Source organism: Myxocyprinus asiaticus, chromosome 31 (assembly GCF_019703515.2).
Source record: "Myxocyprinus asiaticus isolate MX2 ecotype Aquarium Trade chromosome 31, UBuf_Myxa_2, whole genome shotgun sequence".
In the NCBI taxonomy this organism is placed as follows: Eukaryota; Metazoa; Chordata; class Actinopteri; order Cypriniformes; family Catostomidae; genus Myxocyprinus; species Myxocyprinus asiaticus.
The window spans coordinates 40769327-40796488 of NC_059374.1; the positions used below are offsets into that span (position 1 = coordinate 40769327).

At 39.2% G+C, this 27162-nt stretch overlaps 1 protein-coding gene across 1 annotated transcript in view; it reads right to left on the reverse strand.

Moving 5' to 3' along the window:
* LOC127422595 (NADPH oxidase 4) overlaps positions 1–23637 on the reverse strand; it is a 47730-nt gene extending 24093 nt beyond the window's left edge. The window contains exons 1-9 of the mRNA XM_051666255.1: positions 23523–23637; positions 23301–23396; positions 19972–20082; positions 19753–19837; positions 17216–17313; positions 15640–15667; positions 15226–15298; positions 14102–14182; positions 13521–13698 (exon numbers count right to left, since the gene is read on the reverse strand). Coding sequence (XP_051522215.1) covers positions 13521–13698; positions 14102–14182; positions 15226–15298; positions 15640–15667; positions 17216–17313; positions 19753–19837; positions 19972–20082; positions 23301–23396; positions 23523–23579 — 807 coding nt within the window. The 5' untranslated portion in view covers positions 23580–23637. The remainder of the gene's footprint in view (positions 1–13520; positions 13699–14101; positions 14183–15225; positions 15299–15639; positions 15668–17215; positions 17314–19752; positions 19838–19971; positions 20083–23300; positions 23397–23522) is intronic.
* Positions 23638–27162: the final 3525 nt, after the last annotated feature.

Genomic DNA, 27162 nt, shown 5'->3' on the forward strand with positions numbered 1-27162 from the left:
TAGTGTGCTAGACAGAACGAACGCTGGAAAGATTGCTAGATAGTGTGCTAGACAGAACGAACGCTAGAAAGAGTGCTAGACAGTGTGCTAGACAGTGTGCTAGACAGAACGAACGCTAGAAAGAGTGCTAGACAGTGTGCTAGACAGAACGAACGCTAGAAAGAGTGCTAGACAGAACGACAGAACGAACGCTAGAAAGAGTGCTAGACAGAACGACAGAACGAACGCTAGAAAGAGTGCTAGATAGTGTGCTAGACAGAACGAACGCTAGAAAGATGGCTAGATAGTGTGCTAGACAGTGTGCTAGACAGAACGAACGCTAGGAGTGCTAGATAGTGTGCTAGACAGAACGAACGCAAGAAAGAGTGCTAGACAGAACGAACGCGAGAAAGATTGCTAGATAGTGTGCTAGAAAGAACGAACGCTAGAAAGATGGCTAGATAGTGTGCTAGACAGAACGAACGCAAGAAAGAGTGCTAGACAGAACGAACGCTAGAAAGATTGCTAGATAGTGTGCTAGACAGAACGAACGCTGGAAAGAGTGCTAGACAGTGTGCTAGACAGAACGAATGCTAGAAAGAGTGCTAGACAGTGTGCTAGACAGAACGAACGCTAGAAAGATTGCTAGATAGTGTGCTAGAAAGATTGCTAGACAGAACGAACGCTAGAAAGATTGCTAGATAGTGTGCTAGACAGAACGAACGCAAGAAAGAGTGCTAGATAGTGTGCTAGACAGAACGAACGCTAGAAAGAGTGCTAGATATTGTGTTAGACAGAACGACAGAACGAACGCTAGAAAGAGTGCTAGACAGAACGAACACTAGAAATATTGCTAGATAGTGTGCTAGACAGAACGAACGCTAGAAAGATTGCTAGATAATGTGCTAGACAGAACGAACGCTAGAAACATTGCTAGACAGAACGAACGCTAGAAAGATTGCTAGATAGTGTGCTAGACAGAACGAACGCTGGAAAGATTGCTAGATAGTGTGCTAGACAGAACGAACGCTAGAAAGAGTGCTAGACAGTGTGCTAGACAGTGTGCTAGACAGAACGAACGCTAGAAAGAGTGCTAGACAGAACGACAGAACGAACGCTAGAAAGAGTGCTAGACAGAACGACAGAACGAACGCTAGAAAGAGTGCTAGATAGTGTGCTAGACAGAACGAACGCTAGAAAGATGGCTAGATAGTGTGCTAGACAGTGTGCTAGACAGAACGAACGCTAGGAGTGCTAGATAGTGTGCTAGACAGAACGAATGCTAGAAAGATTGCTAGATAGTGTGCTAGAAAGAACGAACACTAGAAAGATGGCTAGATAGTGTGCTAGACAAAATGAACGCTAGAAAGAGTGCTAGACAGAACGAACGCTAGAAAGATTGCTAGATAGTGTGCTAGACAAAATGAACGCTAGAAAGAGTGCTAGACAGAACGAACGCCAGAAAGAGTGCTAGACAGAACGAACGCTAGAAAGATTGCTAGATAGTGTGCTAGACAAAATGAACGCTAGATAGTGTGCTAGACAGAACGAACGCGAGAAAGATTGCTAGATAGTGTGCTAGAAAGAACGAACGCTAGAAAGATGGCTAGATAGTGTGCTAGACAGAACGAACGCAAGAAAGAGTGCTAGACAGAACGAACGCTAGAAATATTGCTAGATAGTGTGCTAGACAGAACGAACGCTAGAAAGATTGCTAGATAATGTGCTAGACAGAACGAACGCTAGAAACATTGCTAGACAGAACGAACGCTAGAAAGATTGCTAGATAGTGTGCTAGACAGAACGAACGCTAGAAAGAGTGCTAGACAGTGTGCTAGACAGAACGAACGCTAGAAAGAGTGCTAGACAGTGTGCTAGACAGAACGAACGCTAGAAAGATTGCTAGATAGTGTGCTAGAAAGATTGCTAGACAGAACGAACGCTAGAAAGATTGCTAGATAGTGTGCTAGACAGAACGAACGCAAGAAAGAGTGCTAGATAGTGTGCTAGACAGAACGAACGCTAGAAAGAGTGCTAGATATTGTGTTAGACAGAACGAACGCTAGAAAGAGTGCTAGACAGAACGAACGCTAGAAAGATTGCTAGATAGTGTGCTAGACAGAACGAACGCTAGAAAGATTGCTAGACATTGTGCTAGACAGTGTGCTAGACAGAACGAACGCTAGAAAGAGTGCTAGATAGTGTGCTAGACAGAACGAACGCTAGAAAGAGTGCTAGATAGTGTGCTAGACAGAACGAACGCTAGAAAGATGATGTGCTAGACAGTGTGCTAGACAGAACGAACGCTAGAAAGAGTGCTAGACAGTGTGCTAGACAGAACGAACGCTAGAAAGAGTGCTAGACAGAACGACAGAACGAACGCTAGAAAGAGTGCTAGACAGAACGACAGAACGAACGCTAGAAAGAGTGCTAGATAGTGTGCTAGACAGAACGAACGCTAGAAAGATGGCTAGATAGTGTGCTAGACAGTGTGCTAGACAGAACGAACGCTAGGAGTGCTAGATAGTGTGCTAGACAGAACGAATGCTAGAAAGATTGCTAGATAGTGTGCTAGACAAAATGAACACTAGAAGGAGTGCTAGACAGAACGAACGCCAGAAAGAGTGCTAGACAGAACGAACGCCAGAAAGAGTGCTAGACAGAACGAACGCCAGAAAGATTGCTAGATAGTGTGCTAGACAAAATGAACGCCAGAAAGAGTGCTAGACAGAACGAACGCTAGAAAGATTGCTAGATAGTGTGCTAGACAAAATGAACGCTAGATAGTGTGCTAGACAGAACGAACGCGAGAAAGATTGCTAGATAGTGTGCTAGAAAGAACGAACGCTAGAAAGATGGCTAGATAGTGTGCTAGACAGAACGAACGCAAGAAAGAGTGCTAGACAGAACGAACGCGAGAAAGATTGCTAGATAGTGTGCTAGAAAGAACGAACGCTAGAAAGATGGCTAGATAGTGTGCTAGACAGAACGAACGCAAGAAAGAGTGCTAGACAGAACGAACGCTAGAAATATTGCTAGATAGTGTGCTAGACAGAACGAACGCTAGAAAGATTGCTAGATAATGTGCTAGACAGAACGAACGCTAGAAACATTGCTAGATAGTGTGCTAGACAGAACGAACGCTGGAAAGAGTGCTAGACAGTGTGCTAGACAGAACGAACGCTGGAAAGAGTGCTAGACAGTGTGCTAGACAGAACGAACGCTAGAAAGAGTGCTAGACAGTGTGCTAGACAGAACGAACGCTAGAAAGATTGCTAGATAGTGTGCTAGACAGAACGAACGCAAGAAAGAGTGCTAGATAGTGTGCTAGACAGAACGAACGCTAGAAAGAGTGCTAGATATTGTGTTAGACAGAACGACAGAACGAATGCTAGAAAGAGTGCTAGATAGTGTGCTAGACAGAACGAACGCAAGAAAGAGTGCTAGACAGAACGAACGCTAGAAATATTGCTAGATAGTGTGCTAGACAGAACGAACGCTAGAAAGATTGCTAGATAATGTGCTAGACAGAACGAACGCTAGAAACGATGTGCTAGACAGAACGAACGCTAGAAAGATTGCTAGATAGTGTGCTAGACAGAACGAACGCTAGAAAGAGTGCTAGATAGTGTGCTAGACAGAACGAACGCTAGAAAGATTGCTAGACAGAACGAACGCTAGAAAGATTGCTAGACAGTGTGCTAGACAGAACGAACGCTAGAAAGATTGCTAGATAGAACGAACGCTAGAAAGATTGCTAGATAGTGTGCTAGACAGAACGAACGCTAGAAAGAGTGCTAGACAGAACGAACGCTAGAAAGAGTGCTAGACAGAACGAACGCTAGAAAGAGTGCTAGATAGTGTGCTAGACAGAACGAACGCTAGAAAGAGTGCTAGATAGTGTGCTAGACAGAACGAACGCTAGAAAGAGTGCTAGACAGAACGAACGCTAGAAAGAGTGCTAGACAGAACGAACGCTAGAAAGAGTGCTAGACAGAACGAACGCTAGAAAGAGTGCTAGACAGAACGAACGCTAGAAAGATTGCTAGATAGTGTGCTAGACAGAACGAACGCTAGAAAGATTGCTAGATAGTGTGCTAGACAGAACGAACGCTAGAAAGATTGCTAGATAGTGTGCTAGACAGAACGAACGCTAGAAAGAGTGCTAGACAGAACGAACGCTAGAAAGATTGCTAGATAGTGTGCTAGACAGAACGAACGCTAGAAAGAGTGCTAGATAGTGTGCTAGACAGAACGAACGCTAGAAAGAGTGCTAGACAGAACGAACGCTAGAAAGATTGCTAGATAGTGTGCTAGACAGAACGAACGTAGAAAGATTGCTAGATAGTGTGCTAGACAGAACGAACGTAGAAAGATTGCCAGATAGTGTGCTAGACAGAACGAACGCTAGAAAGCATGTGCTAGACAGAACGAACGCTAGAAAGATTGCTAGATAGTGTGCTAGACAGAACGAACGCTAGAAAGATTGCTAGATAGTGTGCTAGACAGAACGAACGCTAGAAAGATTGCTAGATAGTGTGCTAGACAGAACGAACGCTAGAAAGAGTGCTAGATAGTGTGCTAGACAGAACGAACGCTAGAAAGAGTGCTAGACAGAACGAACGCTAGAAAGAGTGCTAGATAGTGTGCTAGACAGAACGAACGCTAGAAAGAGTGCTAGACAGTGTGCTAGACAGAACGAACGCTAGAAAGAGTGCTAGACAGAACGAACGCTAGAAAGAGTGCTAGATAGTGTGCTAGACAGAACGAACGCTAGAAAGAGTGCTAGATAGTGTGCTAGACAGAACGAACGCTAGAAAGAGTGCTAGATAGTGTGCTAGACAAAACGAACGCTAGAAAGATTGCTAGATAGTGTGCTAGAAAGATGCTAGACAGAACGAACGCTAGAAAGAGTGCTAGATAGTGTGCTAGACAGAACGAACGCTAGAAAGAGTGCTAGATAGTGTGCTAGACAAACGACAGAACGAACGCTAGAAAGAGTGCTAGATAGTGTGCTAGACAGAACGAACGCTAGAAAGAGTGCTAGACAGAACGAACGCTAGAAAGAGTGCTAGATAGTGTGCTAGACAGAACGAACGCTAGAAAGAGTGCTAGACAGTGTGCTAGACAGAACGAACGCTAGAAAGAGTGCTAGACAGTGTGCTAGACAGTGTGCTAGACAGAACGAACGCTAGAAAGAGTGCTAGACAGTGTGCTAGACAGAACGAACGCTAGAAAGAGTGCTAGACAGTGTGCTAGACAGTGTGCTAGACAGAACGAACGCTAGAAAGAGTGCTAGACAGTGTGCTAGACAGTGTGCTAGACAGAACGAACGCTAGAAAGAGTGCTAGACAGAACGACAGAACGAACGCTAGAAAGAGTGCTAGACAGAACGACAGAACGAACGCTAGAAAGAGTGCTAGATAGTGTGCTAGACAGAACGAACGCTAGAAAGAGTGCTAGATAGTGTGCTAGACAGAACGAACGCTAGAAAGAGTGCTAGATAGTGTGCTAGACAAAACGAACGCTAGAAAGATTGCTAGATAGTGTGCTAGACAGAATGCAGACAGAACGAATGCTAGAAAGAGTGCTAGACAGAACGAACGCTAGAATAGATGTGCTAGACAAAACGAACGCTAGAAAGAGTGCTAGACAGAACGAACGCCAGAAAGAGTGCTAGACAGAACGAACGCCAGAAAGAGTGCTAGACAGAACGAACGCCAGAAAGAGTGCTAGACAGAACGAACGCCAGAAAGAGTGCTAGACAGAACGAACGCCAGAAAGAGTGCTAGACAGAACGAACGCTAGAAAGATTGCTAGATAGTGTGCTAGACAAAATGAACGCTAGAAAGATTGCTAGATAGTGTGCTAGAAAGAACGAACGCTAGAAAGAGTGCTAGACAGAACGAACGCTAGAAATATTGCTAGATAGTGTGCTAGACAGAACGAACGCTAGAAAGATTGCTAGATAGTGTGCTAGACAGAACGAACGCTAGAAAGATTGCTAGATAGTGTGCTAGACAGAACGAACGCTAGAAAGATGTGCTAGATAGTGTGCTAGACAGAACGAACGCTAGAAAGAGTGCTAGACAGAACGAACGCGAGAAAGATTGCTAGATAGTGTGCTAGAAAGAACGAACGCTAGAAAGATGGCTAGATAGTGTGCTAGACAGAACGAACGCAAGAAAGAGTGCTAGACAGAACGAACGCTAGAAATATTGCTAGATAGTGTGCTAGACAGAACGAACGCTAGAAAGATTGCTAGATAATGTGCTAGACAGAACGAACGCTAGAAACATTGCTAGACAGAACGAACGCTAGAAAGATTGCTAGATAGTGTGCTAGACAGAACGAACGCTGGAAAGAGTGCTAGACAGTGTGCTAGACAGAACGAACGCTAGAAAGAGTGCTAGACAGTGTGCTAGACAGAACGAACGCTAGAAAGATTGCTAGATAGTGTGCTAGAAAGATTGCTAGACAGAACGAACGCTAGAAAGATTGCTAGATAGTGTGCTAGACAGAACGAACGCAAGAAAGAGTGCTAGATAGTGTGCTAGACAGAACGAACGCTAGAAAGAGTGCTAGATATTGTGTTAGACAGAACGACAGAACGAACGCTAGAAAGAGTGCTAGATAGTGTGCTAGACAGAACGAACGCAAGAAAGAGTGCTAGACAGAACGAACGCTAGAAATATTGCTAGATAGTGTGCTAGACAGAACGAACGCTAGAAAGATTGCTAGATAGTGTGCTAGACAGAACGAACGCTAGAAACGAGTGTGCTAGACAGAACGAACGCTAGAAAGATTGCTAGATAGTGTGCTAGACAGAACGAACGCTAGAAAGAGTGCTAGATAGTGTGCTAGACAGAACGAACGCTAGAAAGAGTGCTAGACAGTGTGCTAGAACGACAGAACGAACGCTAGAAAGAGTGCTAGATAGTGTGCTAGACAAGAACAGAACGCTAGAAAGAGTGCTAGATAGTGTGCTAGACAGATGCTAGACAGAACGAACGCTAGAAAGATTGCTAGATAGTGTGCTAGACAGAACGAACGCTAGAAAGAGTGCTAGATAGTGTGCTAGACAGAACGAACGCTAGAAAGAGTGCTAGATAGTGTGCTAGACAGAACGAACGCTAGAAAGAGTGCTAGACAGAACGAACGCTAGAAAGAGTGCTAGATAGTGTGCTAGACAGAACGAACGCTAGAAAGAGTGCTAGATAGTGTGCTAGACAGAACGAATGCTAGAAAGAGTGCTAGACAGTGTGCTAGACAGAACGACAGAACGAACGCTAGAAAAAGTGCTAGATAGTGTGCTAGACAGAACGAACGCTAGAAAGAGTGCTAGATAGTGTGCTAGACAAAACGAACGCTAGAAGATGCAGATGTGCTAGACAGAACGAACGCTAGAAAGAGTGCTAGATAGTGTGCTAGACAGAACGAACGCTAGAAAGAGTGCTAGATAGTGTGCTAGACAGAACGAACGCTAGAAAGAGTGCTAGATAGTGTGCTAGACAGAACGAACGCTAGAAAGAGTGCTAGATAGTGTGCTAGACAAAACGAACGCTAGAAAGATGGCTAGATAGAACGAACGCTAGAAAGATTGCTAGACAGAACGAACGCTAGAAAGAGTGCTAGATAGTGTGCTAGACAAAACGAATGCTAGAAAGAGTGCTAGACAGTGTGCTAGACAGAACGACAGAACGAACGCTAGAAAGAGTGCTAGATAGTGTGCTAGACAAAACGAACGCTAGAAAGAGTGCTAGATAGTGTGCTAGACAAAACGAATGCTAGAAAGAGTGCTAGATATTGTGCTAGACAGAACGAACGCTAGAAAGAGTGCTAGACAGAACGAACGCTAGAAAGATTGCTAGATAGTGTGCTAGACAGAACGAACGCTAGAAAGATTGCTAGATAGTGTGCTAGACAGAACGAACGCTAGAAAGATGGCTAGATAGAACGAACGCTAGAAAGATTGCTAGACAGTGTGCTAGACAGAACGAACGCTAGAAAAATTGCTAGATAGAACGAACGCTAGAAAGATTGCTAGACAGAACGAACGCTAGAAAGATTGCTAGACAGAACGAACGCTAGAAAGATTGCTAGATAGTGTGCTAGACAGAACGAACGCTAGAAAGAGTGCTAGATAGTGTGCTAGACAGAACGAACGCTAGAAAGAGTGCTAGACAGTGTGCTAGACAGAACGAACGCTAGAAAGATGTGCTAGATAGTGTGCTAGACAGAACGAACGCTAGAAAGAGTTGCTAGATAGTGTGCTAGACAGAACGAACGCTAGAAAGAGTGCTAGACAGTGTGCTAGACAGAACGAACGCTAGAAAGATTGCTAGATAGTGTGCTAGACAGAACGAACGCTAGAAAGAGTGCTAGATAGTGTGCTAGACAGAACGAACGCTAGAAAGAGTGCTAGATAGTGTGCTAGACAGAACGAACGCTAGAAAGAGTGCTAGATAGTGTGCTAGACAGAACGAACGCTAGAAAGAGTGCTAGATAGTGTGCTAGACAGAACGAACGCTAGAAAGAGTGCTAGATAGTGTGCTAGACAGAACGAACGCTAGAAAGAGTGCTAGATAGTGTGCTAGACAGAACGAACGCTAGAAAGAGTGCTAGATAGTGTGCTAGACAGAACGAACGCTAGAAAGAGTGCTAGATAGTGTGCTAGACAGAACGAACGCTAGAAAGAGTGCTAGATAGTGTGCTAGACAGAACGAACGCTAGAAAGATTGCTAGATAGTGTGCTAGACAGAACGAACGCTAGAAAGAGTGCTAGATAGTGTGCTAGACAGAACGAACGCTAGAAAGATTGCTAGATAGTGTGCTAGACAGAACGAACGCTAGAAAGATTGCTAGATAGTGTGCTAGACAGAACGAACGCTAGAAAGATTGCTAGATAGAACGAACGCTAGAAAGATTGCTAGATAGTGTGCTAGACAGAACGAACGCTAGAAAGAGTGCTAGATAGTGTGCTAGACAGAACGAACGCTAGAAAGAGTGCTAGATAGTGTGCTAGACAGAACGAACGCTAGAAAGATTGCTAGATAGTGTGCTAGACAGAACGAACGCTAGAAAGAGTGCTAGATAGTGTGCTAGACAGAACGAACGCTAGAAAGATTGCTAGATAGTGTGCTAGACAGAACGAACGTAGAAAGATTGCTAGATAGTGTGCTAGACAGAACGAACGCTAGAAAGAGTGCTAGATAGTGTGCTAGACAGAACAAACGCTAGAAAGATTGCTAGAAAGAGTGCTAGATAGTGTGCTAGACAGAACGAACGCTAGAAAGAGTGCTAGATAGTGTGCTAGACAGAACGAACGCTAGATAGATTGCTAGATAGTGTGCTAGACAGAACGAACGCTAGAAAGAGTGCTAGATAGTGTGCTAGACAGAACGAACGCTAGAAAGAGTGCTAGATAGTGTGCTAGACAGAACGAACGCTAGAAAGATTGCTAGATAGTGTGCTAGACAGAACGAACGCTAGAAAGATTGCTAGATAGTGTGCTAGACAGAACGAACGCTAGAAAGATTGCTAGATAGTGTGCTAGACAGAACGAACGCTAGAAAGATTGCTAGATAGTGTGCTAGACAGAACGAACGCTAGAATAGATGTGCTAGACAGAACGAACGCTAGAAAGATTGCTAGATAGTGTGCTAGACAGAACGAATGCTAGAAAGATTGCTAGATAGTGTGCTAGACAGAACGAACGCTAGAAAGAGTGCTAGATAGTGTGCTAGACAGAACGAACGCTAGAAGAGCGAAGCGCTAGAAAGATTGCTAGATAGTGTGCTAGAAAGAGTGCTAGATAGTGTGCTAGACAGAACGAACGCTAGAAAGAGTGCTAGATAGTGTGCTAGACAGAACGAACGCTAGAAACGAATGCTAGAAAGAGTGCTAGATAGTGTGCTAGACAGAACGAACGCTAGAAAGAGTGCTAGATAGTGTGCTAGACAGAACGAACGCTAGAAAGAGTGCTAGATAGTGTGCTAGACAGAACGAACGCTAGAAAGATTGCTAGATAGTGTGCTAGACAGAACGAACGCTAGAAAGAGTGCTAGATAGTGTGCTAGACAGAACGAACGCTAGAAAGAGTGCTAGATAGTGTGCTAGACAGAACGAACGCTAGAATAGATGTGCTAGATAGTGTGCTAGACAGAACGCTAGAAGTGTGCTAGATAGTGTGCTAGATAGTGTGCTAGACAGAACGAACGCTAGATAGATTGCTAGATAGTGTGCTAGACAGAACGAACGCTAGAAAGATTGCTAGAAAGAGTGCTAGATAGTGTGCTAGACAGAACGAACGCTAGAAAGAGTGCTAGATAGTGTGCTAGACAAAACGAACGCTAGAAAGATTGCTAGAAAGAGTGCTAGATAGTGTGCTAGACAGAACGAACGCTAGATAGATTGCTAGATAGTGTGCTAGACAGAACGAACGCTAGAAAGATTGCTAGAAAGAGTGCTAGATAGTGTGCTAGACAGAACGAACGCTAGAAAGAGTGCTAGATAGTGTGCTAGACAGAACAAACGCTAGAAAGATTGCTAGAAAGAGTGCTAGATAGTGTGCTAGATAGTGTGCTAGACAGAACGAACGCTAGAAAGAGTGCTAGATAGTGTGCTAGACAGAACGAACGCTAGATAGATTGCTAGATAGTGTGCTAGACAGAACGAACGCTAGATAGATTGCTAGATAGTGTGCTAGACAGAACGAACGCTAGAAAGAGTGCTAGATAGTGTGCTAGACAGAACGAACGCTAGATAGTGTGCTAGATAGTGTGCTAGATAGTGTGCTAGATAGTGTGCTAGATAGTGTGCTAGATAGTGTGCTAGACAGAACGAACGCTAGATAGATTGCTAGATAGTGTGCTAGACAGAACGAACGCTAGAAAGATTGCTAGAAAGAGTGCTAGATAGTGTGCTAGACAGAACGAACGCTAGAAAGAGTGCTAGATAGTGTGCTAGACAAAACGAACGCTAGAAAGATTGCTAGAAAGAGTGCTAGATAGTGTGCTAGACAGAACGAACGCTAGATAGATTGCTAGATAGTGTGCTAGACAGAACGAACGCTAGAAAGATTGCTAGAAAGAGTGCTAGATAGTGTGCTAGACAGAACGAACGCTAGTAAGCCAGATACAACGAATAATCGACAGATAGAACACACGCTAGAACACATGCACAAACGATAGATGGTACGATAGATCCTGTAGATGGACAAATAGATAGAAAGAAAGAACACTAGATAAAATGCTTGAAAAAAACAATATACATAGATAAAACGATATTTAGATAGAATGAAACAACAAATGAACATTTGGAATGAACAAAAGATATAGTATGCTGGATAGAACACTAGAACAAATTCTAGAACGATCAAATGATAGAGATATAGATAGAACACGCTAGAACACACGAATGCACAAATAATAGATAGAACAATAGATAGTGTAGATAGACAGACAGATAGAAATTATGAACGCTAGAGAAAATAAACAAACGATATACATACAATGCTGTGAAAAAGTATTCATATCCTGATTTTTGTGTCATTTTCATACTAAATTGTTTTAGATCTTCAAAAGAGATATAACATAAATCAAAAGGCAACCTGAGTAAACACAAAATACAGTTTTCAAATTTTTTTTTTTTTTTTTATTGAAGCAAAAAAGTTATCCAACACCTAGAGTATATAACCCATGTGAAAAACTAACTGCCCCCTTAAACTTAATATTAATGAATGTTACATTTATATAGCGCTTTTCTGACACTACACTCAAAGCACTTTACACAGTGAAACAGGGGACTCTCCTCAACCACCACCAGTGTGCAGCATCCACCTGGATCCACCAGTCCCATCCAGGTACTGACCAGGCTCAACCCTGCTTAGCTTCAGTGGGCAACCGGTCTTGAGCTACAGGGTGATATAGCTGCTGGCTGATGCCTATGTTAATAGCTGGTTGTGCCACCTTTAGCAGCAACAACTGCAACCAAACGCTTCATATAACTGGAGATCAGTCTTTCACAACGCTGTGCTGGAATTTTGGCCCACTCTTCTTTGCAGAACTGCTTTAGTTCAGCCACACTGGAGGGTTTGAGCATGAACTGCCCGTTTAAGGTCCTGCCACAACATCTCAATCGGGTTCAAGTCAGGACTTTGACTAGGCCACTTTAATTTAGCTTCTTTTGAGCCATTCAGAGGTGGACTTACTCCTATGCTTTGGATCATTGTCTTGCTGCATAATCCAGTTGAGCTTGAGCTTCAACTCACGGACTGATGACCGGACGTTCTCCTTTAGGATTTTCTGGTAGAGCAGAATTCATGTTTCCCTCAATTATTGCAAGTCACCCTGGCACTGAAGCAGCAAAACATCCCCACACCATCACTCTACCACCACCATGCTTGCCCGTAGGTATGATGCTCTTTTTGTGGAATTCTGTGTTTGATTTACACCAGATGAAATTGGATCCCCGTCTTCCAAACAGTTCCACTTTCGACTCATCAGTCCACAGAACATTCTCCCAAATGGTTTGAGGATCACCAAGGTGTTTTGGCAAAATTTAGATGAGCCTTATTGTTCTTCTGGGTTAGCAGTGGTTTTCGCCTCACCATTCTTCCATGGATGGCATTTTTGGCCAGTGTCTTTCTGATAGTGGAGTCATGAACATGCAGTTCCTTGGATGTTGTCCTTGGCTTTTTTGTGACTTCCTGGATGAGTTGCCGCTGTGCTCTTGGAAGAATTTTGGAAGGTCGGCCACTTCTGGGAAGGTTCACTACTGTTCCAAGTTTTCTCCATTTGGAGATAATGGCTCTCACTGTGGTTCTTTGGAGTCCCAGAGCCTTTGAAATAGCTTTGTAACCCTTCCCAGACTGATGTATTTCAATCACTTTTTTCCTCATCATTTCTGGAATTTCTTTCGACCTTGGCATAGTGTGTGTTACTGGGTGAGACCTTTTAGCCAACTTCATACTACTGAAAAAGTTCTATTTAGGTGTTGATTTGATTGAACAGGTCTGGCAGTAATCAGGCCTGGGTGTGTCTAGTCCAGCTGAACCCCATTATGAATGCAGTTTCATAGATTTGGGGATTTAGTAACTAAGGGGGCAAATACTTTTTTTACACTGTTTTTACTTTTTTGCTTCAATAAATAACATCATTTAAAAACTGTATTTTGTGTGTTTACTTTGATTGCCTTTGTTTTATGCTAGATTTTGTTTGAATTTTGTAACAATTTAGTATGAGATATACACAAAAACAGAAGAAATCAGGATGGGGCAAATACTTTCACAGCACTGTAGATAGAATGATATATATAACGAATGATAGATAGAACAATACAACACATGAACAAATGGAATGAACAAAAGACAGATAGTATTCTGGATAGAACGCCACATAGAGCGAACGAATGATCAATCGATCGATAGAATGCCAGATATTGAATGATCGAATGACAGACAGACATAACATATGAACAATAGATAGAATGCACAAAAGATCTAATGATCAAATGGATGAACGACAGACAGGAAGACCGACCTGAGGGAAATGAGGTTGAAATCGGGCCTCTTCTTGACAAACTGTCAGTGGTCCACCTGAATTCTCCACCTCCTTCTCTCCAGCTGCTCTGTGATTGGTCAATGTGTCTGAACTGATATTTGTGTGCATACAGCCAGGTGGGTGGGCCTCCACGTTCGACTGATATTTTAAAGCTCCCCTATTGGATAGAGAGGTGTCAATCATACTGAATCAAGCATACAGATTTTTTTTTTTTTTTATATATATATAAAATCGCTGCATCCCAATTCTCATACTATGTATTTCAAGTATTTACTTTGTGCTGATTGGAATATACTTTTGAGAATGTAGCAAGACAGTACAACCACATAAAATCACATCTTGATTCTACAGACCCCCATAGTTGCAAACTGTTTACATTAGCATCTGGCTAAATGGGTTAGTCTACATTAAAATGTATTTTTCCATTTACATTTGGGGCCGCAAGTAGCGCAGAAATTATACACTTCACCTTTAAACGATTTAAATATCATGCCAACTCAGAAATGTTTTTTTACGCAATATTGAGTGTGTGTGTGGGTTTGTGAGGGATATGTACTCACCCTAACACATGGACCATCAGAATAATGTAGAACACAATGAAGAGGTTGTGAGTGTACCAGAATATCTCATAACTGGAGACTCTACAGAGAAACACAAACACAATTTAAACAGCACCTGCATGCACTGCTACTCACAAAAAGACTGTGAGGCAGTCAGGTGTGTTTTCTGTCTCTTAAATGAGATGCTCTTGAAGAGAACTCACTAAAAGAGCCACTAAAACACCCAATTACAACACACAAACACAAAGGACGGCCTAGCCCAGATTAGACAGTGTCTCAGTGAGTGTCTACGGTGAAGTGTGTTTGTCTATGTGTTTGTGTAATTCAGCCTAGGGGATGAGGCCAGGGTCAGAATAAGGTCAAATAGCAGTTAAAGAACTAGTTCACCCAAAAATGAAGGGTGAAGACGCATCACACCAGGTTTGATGTCAATGATAATAAACACTATTTATTTTTGCACATCTCAGTTAACACTACAGCCATAAAATCCCCAAAAAAATCATTTTGCACTACAGTATATCGCTACTTAAACTATTTTAACGGTGCAAAGCAGAGATGACAGCAGATGAGCAGAGAATGTATTTAACAGGGCTTTGCTTATAACCGTAAACCAATGATTATGCAATCATCGACTATGCAAAATGATACGTATGTGTATTTGACACCTATCCTGAGTCTTGATTGTTACCATGTTTTTGTACATGCAACAAAAACCTTTTAAGTCAAACAGTGTTATTACACTGTATATTGTATACACTATAAATATTTTCCAGGACAAATAATTTTTTTCCAGGACAGTTAGGTATTTTTCTAATTTTCCATGACTACCATGATTGTAAAACTGCACTGCAAAATTCAAGGTTTTCCAGGATGCTTGGAAACCCTAAAGTTGAAGGGACTAAATTTAAGACGCTTTTATGGTGCTGTCTGCTTATTCTAGGAGCTTGTCATCATCGTCACCATTTACTTTCATTGTATGGTAAACAGCAGCATGATCTTTCTGCTAATGATCTTCTTTTTGAAAGAAAGAAAAGTCATACAGGTTTGGAATAACATGAGGGCAACAGAATGACAGAATTTTTATTTTTGGGTAAACTATTAATTTAAACACCAGAGTGACTTACCTAATACTGTAAGAAGACGCTGTAAACATCAGAAACAACACCAAGACCAACAGGACACCAGTAACTCCAGGAACTAAGAGAATTAGCCAAAATCATGAGTCCTCAACATGACATCAGAGACACATCTGTCAATCAATCAATCTATCTGTCTGTCATTATATCTCTCTATCTACAGTATTTATCTATCTATCTATATATCTATGTATCATTATATCTATCTACAGTATATCTATCTATCTATTATTATTATTATATTGTTCTATCTGTCTATGTATCATATCGTTCTATCTGTCTGTCTGTCTGTCTGTCTGTCTGTCTGTCCATGTATCATTATATCGTTCTGTCTGTCTTGTAATTATGATTGTGTAGAGCTGATGTGGAAATGGTGGAGAAAGAATTAGTAATGTGAAGCACCTGTGCTTACGATGAGAATTCTGGGATCCTGAGGACACAAAACATCACACTGTTTCAGATAAAACACACTGCAAATTAAATGAAACCAGATAAAAAATTTACTTTTTAATTTAGAAATACATTGTGTATTTTCTTTCCCCTCTCTAAACACGTTTTTAGGTAGCCACATATTATAGAAATCTTGATTTTTGAGCATATTTTGTTTGTGAGTGAGTTCTGTTTAACTTCAGAAAAACAATGGCAGTTTATAGGAAAAATTTGATTTAAGTACATTTTGCTTTAAGGTGTCTATTGTGTGACTTTAGCAAATGGTCACTTTCAAAATGCATTTTTCCTACCAAAACTACAGTTCAGAGAGTCAGCTACTATTGTGTGCAGTTTTCACTATTTTTAATTTAAAAAATAGGTCTTGTTAAATTGCTGTAAACAAACTTTTCAGTTTTGCTACACAGGGTCTTTGAGGGTCCTGAATTCAAGTAAATATTTAAAAGGTATAGTTTACCCATAAATGAAAACTCAGTCATTGTTTACTCACCCCTGTGTTGTTATAACCCTATCACTTTTAGTGACAACAGAACACAACACAGCTGCACACAAAACAGAAAACAGAACTTACTAAACATGTCTGAAGAGTTTGTAGTCGAAGAATTGATGCATTTCTATGCCCAGCCTTATTCTTTTGAGAGTTTTTGTACCAGTGCCAGTTCATGGTGGATGGAGTTATCCGTGCAATGCCAAAAATAGAAAACAAGCGATCAATAGAATGTACAATCGCTCATCACTGCTGGTTAGGACAAAAACTCTCATTACCATAGAAAATATACCTTTTAGCACATGTTGTTTGCCGTCATGTTAGGACACGGTGTGACTGTGGCTGCCTGTAGCCTCTATGTTTCTGTTTGATTTACGAGTACGCCGTTCAAAAATATAAGGCTGGGCATAGAAATGCATCAATTCTACAAACTCTTCAGACATGTTTAGTAAGTTCTGTTCTCCGTTTTGCGTGCAGCTGTGTTGTGTTCTGTTGTCACTATTGCTGTGGAGGACCTGTTTTTAGATAAACAAAATGAGTTTTTGCTTGAACGCCCCAATGTCGCGAGGGGGCTGCATGAACCGTTGCTCTCGTGCTCGATCATGAACGTGGACAGGAGATCAATGAACATTTTCACTAAATACATTAGATTTCGGTTTGTTTTGCACCAAACCTTATTGTATGCCTTCATAACAATCATGATTCTCATAGAATAATTTATTAGACTCCTGAATTATACTTTTGTGTTCTTTTGAAGTTTGAAGAGTTGGTCACCATAAACTGCCATTGTATGACATCACTGAGCACAACATTTAACAATTTCTTCCTTTGTGTTAAGAAAAAGAAATAAAGTCATATAGGGTTATAACACAGGGGTGAACAATGACTGGATTTTCATTTTTGGGTGAACTAATCCTTTAAGATTAAAGACCCCAGTCATAATTTGTAAGGAACTAATGGTATTTTATAAACTAGTAGCATGTAAACACTTTTTAAAATCCAGAAATGCTTGATATAAGATGTGTGCTGCCATGTGTGTGTTACCTGTCCTCTGTAATGAGCGACATTAAGTGCAGGGAAATCCTCTGAATATGTAACAGAGAAACTGAGCATGTTCATGAGGTGAGCGCTCACATGGACCACTACAGGAATAAACATGAACAAACAAAAACATGACATAAACAAACACGTTATATAACAAACATACACACTAACACACTTATTCATGTTCTGTGACTACTTCAAGTATGTGTGGAAGATAAAATTGTTGAATAGAGAATTGTCACTTTGTATGCATGTGTGTTGTAGCATGTGGGTGTGTTCTAGCTTTTGTTGCACAGTTGTTGTGGTAACGGGATGCCTCAGCGCTCTGTAATTAGAACAAGACCACAATGCCATGAGACAGGAAATGCGAGGGGGCTGGGAGGCGGAGGACTCAGACAACAAGATAAAACTAGCCGGGAGTCCCTCAGGATATTCCTCTGTTCCTACCACACACACGTCGGCAAAGCCCAGCTGGTACCTTGATACTGCAACACTAGACGGAGTTATTTAGCCAAGAGAAACTCAGAACCTCTGGCTACATACTTCACATGCACACACACACTTGAGTGCTTTCAGTGAGGCTAGTGACTCTTCCTAAATTATCTGTCGTCTACCCCCTGAATTGAGTAGAATCAGCTGTCTGTTTGCTTTAAAGTAGACTCTCAGACAACATTTCCACAGACCGTTCTCAGACTATCTCATGCATATTGCACTGAAAAACAGCAATATCTTTCTTAAATCTGATTAAGTGGTTATATGCCATTTCTGTAAGTCAGGGTGCACAGGTTTTTTTTTGTTTTATTTTATTGAGAGCTTCGGAGAAAGAACTAGTCTCTGGATTTGAAAAAGTTTGAAAAGAATTTTGTTTGAGACACTTAGAAGCAGGTAATTGTGATATCCTTCCACATACGTGTTTCTCATCTGATTATCCCGCTTTGTTTACGGAGATGTATCCCATTTCTAATTGAGCTAAATGTCAAGTAAAACCCGGACTTTCAATATTAAACAAATACAAATAATATTTATTGTGTGAAAAAAAAAAAAAAAGAAAGATCGCTGGGTCATTGACAAATAAGGATGTCCGAGGTGATAAAAATTAGAAATATTTTTAAAAATCTAGTTTAAAACACGTATCAAGTTTGTAGACATGTAATCTTTACTAATTTTTGAAAAACAAAACATTTATAGCATTTTCTACCAAAACAAAAAATATTTAATGACTTCAAAAATGTCATAATGTGCAACCATCAAGTAAATGTATTAATGTATTAAAATAGTTTCCTTGCACCTTGAATACATGAGTACACATCTTTATAATTAATTTCAAAAAGTTTTCAAACATATGTTCATATGTACATTATTTTTTTTTACACATATCATGAATTGGTGAGTTTACGGTCACACCAAATGACCTGTAGAAAATTAGCATTTTCATAAAAATATCTAAATATTGATATTTAATGATATGACAATATAATGATTTGTCTTGCTGGTCTAAACAGATCTTCTCTGTTTTATGATTTTTGTCACATGACAACAAAATTACTACCAACATGTTGGTTACACCACATGACTTTGATTTGGTGGACAAAAGGTTTTCAAATATTCATCATATTTTAAAATAAAATTGTTTCACTGATTATTTTCTTACGAAATGATAAAATATTACTCAGGACAAATCATGCCAACATTTATTTGTTTTAAGAATTTCTGCTTTTGAGACTTATCATTTTTGCTGTCACCAGACGGTTACACATGACATTTTTTACTTTAAACCCCAGAAAAAAATATTAAAATGACTTTGAACTCACAGAAGAGGTGTATTCAAGCCATTGTTTTGTGTGAATTGTGTTTGTAATGTAATTTTGAATAATTGAGCATCACGTCATTGACCCCTCTATCAATCTTTCAATAATTACGACTGACACACACTTGTGGTGTAATTTCCACCACACCAAACAACTTTGCCCCAAATTAAGTTTAATTGTTAGTGTACTTGTTAACAAAGTGGACAAAAGTGCCAGTTAAGAGCATGCTTGAGATGAAATATGAAACAAGTGAAGTCAAATAAAAATCAATATGAATAAATATTACTTGTGTGCAGAATAGTTTTATTGGCCATCATTTCCAATCTAGCTGTAATTTTGCAAATTACACAAAAAGTGTGAAAATATTATTTACTTGCGTGTACTTCGGATACATGTTTTATTTAAAAAACGAATTCTATTAAAAACAATACAGAATTTGAGATGTGCTGGAAATGATACTGTAATAAATGACAAAAATGATGCATGTACATACACTGTTGGACTTTGTTAGTAGTGTGAAAAAAATGTTTTAATGAGACTTTACTTTCTAGAAGTCTACAGTGCAAAACATGCCCGAAGTTGAAGCACCCAAATGTGGTTGGTCACTTTACATGTCAGTCAGATGGTCTCTTCCTAAGTGGGCGGTTCTTGGCCAGACTTATCTGCGGTGTCAAAAGACTACGTTCTCTGTTAATGTAAGTGTTTCTGATCACAGATCAGTTCCCTTACCTGAGAAGACACATATAGTGATTCCACATGTCACGTGAAACATCTTACTCTTATCCAGCAAACGCCGAACTCGTCTACCAGTCACCTGAGAGAAAAAGATGGTATAGACTGGTTTTCAAAACAACATTTATTCCTATAAACTCATTTATCAAGGCAGTAAAACCCTTTTGAATCTTTGAGCGAGAGAGATGGAACATTTTTTCAATCTCTGCGTCTCACCTGCTGGGATCCTCTGAGGAGGGTTAGTAGAGATCTGCACATTGGCAGAAGCACCAAACTACAGTTGAAGTTTAGCACAGATGCAGACGCTCGACTGATGCAAAGACCCAGCTGAAGAAAGACACACAGGGAAAACCCAATATAGCATAAAACACCATCAACATCAGATGTTATTCAGTCGAACGACTGACAATCATAACACTTGCAAAGTTCTTCAGTATGGAATAGTCATTTCTTGAGTTACAGCTGTCAGGGTTCCCACTCCAATGAATCTCCATAACTTTTCCAGATGTTTCTGATGGATAAGGATTTGTTTTTTTACTTTATAGAGATTGAATTGGAGTTATGGCATAACTAGACACATTTATAAGGTAGACCAAGGCTAGTTGTCACACTGTTTTACTCTAGACGCACCAATGTATCAGATGCCGATATTTATCGGCCAATTATTGATCAAATTAAAACCATTAACATATCGATTATAACCATGAAAACGCTGATATGAAAAACTGATGGGTTTTTATAACTAATTAGTAACATGTTGTAAAAACTGTCAATTCAAATGCACAATCAAGAAATAATAATAGCCACAATATGTAGAAGACTTTGACTTTTAAGACATCAATATGATATCCATTAATGCTGCATGACTGACTGAATTAAGTTTGAAATTGCAATTTGGCTTTGCACGATTACAAAACTTTAAAAGGCTGCGTTTCTGCATTCAGCACTGTGTGAGCAAGTGGCACCCTCTAGCGGTCTGGACGGCATTATCTTTTGTCCATTATACCACTATAATATAGAATATCAAAAGGAGTTTTGTTCCTTTGGTTAAAACTTTTTATTTCTCATTATGTGGTTGACACTTCCATGGAATTACCCAACATATGCATAGTATGAATTTGTAATGTTTTATTGCTGTTGTATTAAACTGCAAAAACAGCAGTGCTAAAAGGTTTAAGAAATACAAAATAACTTATTTTCATTTCAATCATCATGTTATCATAATTAGTTATTTTTGTATCTTCCATGTTCAATGGACATTATTATTAGAACAGTAAAAAAAGGTTTTGTTCCTCTTTGTACATTTTAAAGCATAATTTCAAAGTAAAATCTGATGATAAAATAAGGTAAGTGGCAAACAAATCGGTATCGACCTATAGTTTTTTGTTAAAGTTGATATCGGCCAAAAATGTTCATATCGGTGCATCCCTTCTTTTTACACCAGTGAATATTTCTCTGGGTACGTTTATTTTTGAAAGCCAATTTCTGCATAGCCACTTACCTTAAAGCTATGTCTACAAAAAAGCTAATGAAAATAATCACCGATATTGCCCAGGAGAACTAGGGGTGGGTAAAAATATCGATTTTCAGATGCATCACAATCTTCATTTGAATAATCTCAATATTGATTCTTACATTCCAAAATTTACCTTTTACTCTATGTGCAGTCCTCCACTAAAAAGAGAGGAAATCACTCGCATTCGCAACCAAATTTCACACTATACGACTAGGCAACTGGCTGGTAAATGTTTTGATTTCACTCACCAGTAATTGGGTGGCATAGTGGGAGTATTCAGTAGCGAGATCCTTTCACTGCATGTTGAGAGTAAAATTTGTTCCATGTAATGCATCTAAAGACGAGATCCACGTGACCCATTTGTCATTGAATAATCTCTTTAAATACCCTTTCTGTTCATGAGTCAGTTATTGTATTTTATATTTATACAAAATATAAACATTTAATTCTAATCATGCATAGCACAGATGATTCAAGTCTCTCGTTAACATGCGTTCATTTACAGACGCTGTTTACAGAAATGCCAGTTTTCTTAAAGAGACAGTACCAGTTTTATAGCACGTGTTCAACAAATCAATGCAAATACTTGTAAATAGTACATTTATGCAATTAAACAATAAAGATGTAACAAAATATTATATTTGCAATATAATATCATATTTATTGATTGAATACATGGATTTGTTCATTTTTAAAAAGCTAAAATGTGACCAAAATTAGGTAAAACTAATAAAATATCGTTAGTAAAATTTATATTTTCATATTGTACCTAGTTAGAAGGTCCACTGTATAATTAACAGCATTAGCAGGGAGAGAATTTCTTTCAACTAAGCAAAAGGGACATTATAACTGAAATATATCAATATGAATCGATATCGGAATCGAAATCTTGTTAATCGGAATCTAATCAAATAGGGAAATCTATATCGATACCCAGCCCTACTGAACACACGCTGACCTTTTGTGACAACTTGCCCCAACTTGCCCATTAAACCAGTGGCGTGGGTTTCATGTGAACATTGGAGGCGATGCGTCCCCCTCATCACCCCCAATCACAACCACAAAACAAAATCTACGCCTCTTTAAATCTACGCCTGAATTAAACAGCCTTTTAAAAGCTTTTTGTCTCAATTTAAAAAGTATGAAACAAACAAAACATTGTTTTGGCCGACAAATATTACAATTACATTTTTTTAATAAACTTGTGATATTTAAAACACACGTCAATACAGATCATTTTTTAAAGATTTTATTAATGTCTATGACTTTCCCTGATATTTCCAAGTTTTCCCATGAGTGAGGAACCCCAAACTATTTTTAAAAATGTCACACCTCTTGTACTCACCTGTCTTTCATTGTGCTATTTGATCCTGTGCAGAGGTTTGGCATGTTGTTACACGTCCGTACAGCTCCATACAGACACACAACATCCCAGCTACATATTACTGTATGTAAATGCTCCATTTACTGCAAGTTATTAAGTGAGGAGCTCCATCTCTTTTAGCAAACACAAGCAGTCTGTTTTCAGAATGTATGTGTTCCTGTGTAGCATCTTTCCAGGACATTACACAATGGCTTGTGACAACAATTACCCTGATTCACACTAGTGTGTTGTGTTTTTACACTACAAACAACAGCGGTAAGAAACGGTTGAAATCTTCACTACACACAAGCAAGGGTGTTACTTTTGGGTGGGCCTCCATAAAAATGGGTGGGCCAAGTTTTTGCCTAAATATATTTTACCAGATTTACTTAACAACAGAGAAGCGGCGCAATTAAACAGTTCTTTCACACTTTCAGAAATCAGAATATTTAAATCATTTTATAAATATACATTTGAAGTCAAAGAATAATCTCTAAAATTATGGGTGGCCCAGGCCCACCCAGGCCCACCCTTAGCTACGCCACTGCACACAAGTACACAATACACCTTCCAAACTGCACACACTCTCTACACAAACTTAAACTCTATAAACTTTTCTTGTGTTCATTTGGTGTTCATGTGGTGTTCGTGTGGTTTTTGACTTACCCCCAGCATCTTGTGTAGATAATAATATTGTACTCCACTGCAGTACAACATGAATGTTCTCCAGAAGAGCCAGATATTCACTCCAACCCAAACCATCTGTCCAAAACATACACACAAAGTTCAATCATAATTATCTCACCTGCTGCAAAACATAAACATTTCAGTGGACATTTCCATATGGATCGTGTCAACTGTATCTTAACTGGAAGTCCATCATCTCACCATGATGAAGTGTTTGGCTCCTTCATTGGCGCTCCAGCTCCTCAAAGCTACACCCATGACGGATTCTGCACCGGTTCTCTTGCTCACACTCGCTCTTTACGCGCGAAGGTGACTCCGTTTCCACTGACCGCAAATCACCGTCAACCATCACCGGTAGACCGGCAATCCTCTCAGTCTCATGATGTTGCTCGAGCGCAACAGAGGAAGACTCATTTATATTCATGAGGAAAGCCATTCCTGATTGGACGAATTATATTAATCAGGAAAGCGCTACCTGATTGGTTGGAGAGACTATAACCCCACCCCTAAAGCTAACTCCAACCAACCAGGTAGCGTTATCCTCATAAATATTAATTAATCTTCCCCTTCCATCCACGTTTCGGAAATCCGCTGCCCGGCTTGGGAATTAACCCATCGCACACACACACACACAAAAAAAATCATTACAAAGTTTTAAATACTATAAATGTATGAGAGACAATAAATAATAAATAATAAATAACAATAATACCTATTATTATTATTAGTAGTAGTAGTAGTAGTAGTAGTAGTAGTATTAATTTATCATACTTGAACGCAAGTAGTTCAAAGGGATATACAGAAAAAGTAAAATAATAATAATAATAATAATAATAATAATAATAATAAATACATGAATGCATACAAAAAAATAATATTTAAAAATTAAAAAAGACAGAAAACAAATACCTTCTTGCAAATCACTTTGCAGTGTACAATGAAAATAAAAATATTAGGCTAATTCTTAGAGTCCTGTCTTAAAATGAAATAAAAATAAAAATAAATGTAATATAAATTGAAAAGATGGCCCTTTAATTGTTTTTATACCCAGTAAATAGCCATTAGGCTTTCCAAGAATAGAATGTGAGCAAATGGGCTTATGTTTTATAATTAATGTGTTTTTATCAGGAACTACGATTTGTGAAAAATTCACAGTGCCACTAAAAAAAAACTAAAGGATCCATATGAATTATCAATGTTTTAATTTTAAAAATCTATTAAATTAATAGCTTTTTAAAACAGACAAATAAATAATAATAATAATAATAATAATAATAATAATAATAATAATAAATTATTTTAAAAAACCATTTAAATGTATTGTATTCAGGTTTAAGAAATATAGTTACATATAACAATAATTTTTTTAAATAATATTTTTTAAATGCAAATTTGATATTGTATTTGAAACAGCATTTAGCATTCCCCCTATACATTTACAAATCGAATTAAAAGGCTATTGAACAATAAAAATTTGGACTGAATTTAACCCTAAAAAAGAGAAAGATCATAATGACACCACGGAAAATTAATATTAGGGTCAAATTTAAGAAATTTCCATGTTTATATATATATATATATATATTATTATTATTATTATTATTTGTATTTTATTTTTTTACAAAAATTTTGCCTTTGGCCCTTGACTCTTAAATAAACAAACCAACAAACAAGGTAAAGGTAAAAATAAATAAATAAATAAAAATAGGGTAAAGACAAATTTAAGAATGTTAGGATTGATATTTGGTGAGCTACTAACAATATCAGGCAGGTTTTGGAAGTATGCCTAGTCCATAGCGCCATCTAAAGCTGAGAATTTAAAGTTTTGCATTATTATTTTTTTATCTTTTATTTTTTATTTTGCACTGTATATACGCAGCCATGCAGTAAATACATTTGCTATACAAACGTACCGTTACCTGTCCTGCCAATAAAGTGCATTAAATAAAAAACTGATACAACAATCACCCACCCCCACACATACCTCCCTCCGTATCACCCGCTTCTGTCTAAATAATCTCCGACTAATAAAACATCCGTCGCATTCCTCAACTCCCCGTGCAGCTGCATCCGGAGCGAACCGGCTCTTTATTACTCTTAAAGGAATATTCCGGGTTTAATACAAGTTAAACTCAATCGACAGCATTTGTGGCATAATGTTGAGTACCACATAAATGAATGTTGACTTGTCCCTCCTTTTCTTAAAAAAGAAGAAGAAGAAAATAGAAAACATCTGTTACAGTGGGGTAACGATTGGAAATAGAACAACTTTACAGCTTAAATAATATAAATATGTTTTAACAGAATTATTGATGTAAGTACTGAATATTATAAACTTCACATTTATGCCTTTAAAACCCTTCAACAATTGGCCCCATTCACTTCCACCATAAGTGCCACACTGTAATCTAATTTTTTGCTATTAAAAAAAAAAAAAAGGAACGACTGGAAATAATTTTTGTGGTAATCAACATTATGCCACAAATTGAGCTTAAAAAGCTCACTTGTGTTGAACCCGGAATATTCCTTTAGAATCAGAATCAGAATGAGCTTTATTGACAAGTATGCTTACACATACAAGGAATTTGTCTTGGTAACAGAAGCTTCCAGTACACAAACAATACAACATCAAGATAGAGATAATAAAAAAATTGAATAAAAATAAAAAGCGAATAGAAATATAAGTATATATAGAAATACACAATAAGACAATATATATATATATATATATATATATATATATATATATATATATATATATATATATATATATATATATACATATGTATAAATACAAATACAAATCTGTTATATACAGATGCAAGGGAATGTATGTTGAATAAATATAAATAGACTAAGCTGTGTATTGCACATCATTATTGCTCAATGGGGCAGTTTTAACCGCTCATGAGATGGATAGTCTGAGGGAAAAACTGTTCCTGTGCCTGACGGTTCTGGTACTCAGAGCTCTGTAGCATCGTCCAGAAGGCAACAGTTCAAAAAGTTAGTGGGCAGGGTCAGTGGGGTCCAGAGTGATTTTTCCAGCCTTTGTCCTCACTCTGGAAGTGTATAGTTCTTGAAGGGAGGGCAGGGGGCAACCAATAATCCTCTCAGCAGTCCGAATTGTCCTTTGTAGTCTTCTGATGTCTGATTTTGTAGCTTAACCAAACCAGACAGTTATTGAAGTGCAGAGGACAAACTCAATGACTGCTGAGTAGAACTGTATCAGCAGCGCCTGTGGCAGGTTGAACTTCCTCAGCTGGCGAAGGATGTACAACCTCTGCTGGGCCTTTTTCACAATGGAGTCAATGTGGGTCTCCCACTTCAGGTCCTGTGAGATGGTAGTGCCCAAGAACCTGAATGACTCAACTGCTGCCACAGTGCTGTTTAGAATAGTGAGGGGGGTCAGTGTTGGGGTGTTCCTCTATCATCTCCACCGTTTTGAGCATGTTCAGCTCCAGGTTGTTTTGACTGCACCAGTGAGCCAGCCGTTAAACCTCCCTTCTGTATACAGACTCATCGTCATCTTGGATGAGGCCGATGACAGTAGCGTCGTCTGCAAACGTCAGGAGCTTGACAGAGGGGTCCTTGGCGGTGCAGTCATTGGTATACAGGAAGAATAGTGGTGGGGAGAGGACACATACACGGGGGGCACCAGTGCTGATCGTACATGTGCTGGAAGTGAATTTCCCCTGTCTCACAAGCTGCTGCCTGTCCGTCAGAAAGCTGGTGATCCACTGACAGATAGACATGGGAACAGAGAGTTGGTGTAATTTATTCTGGAGTATAGCTGGGATGATGGTGTTGAAAGCCAAACTGAAGTCCACAAAAAGGATGTCCC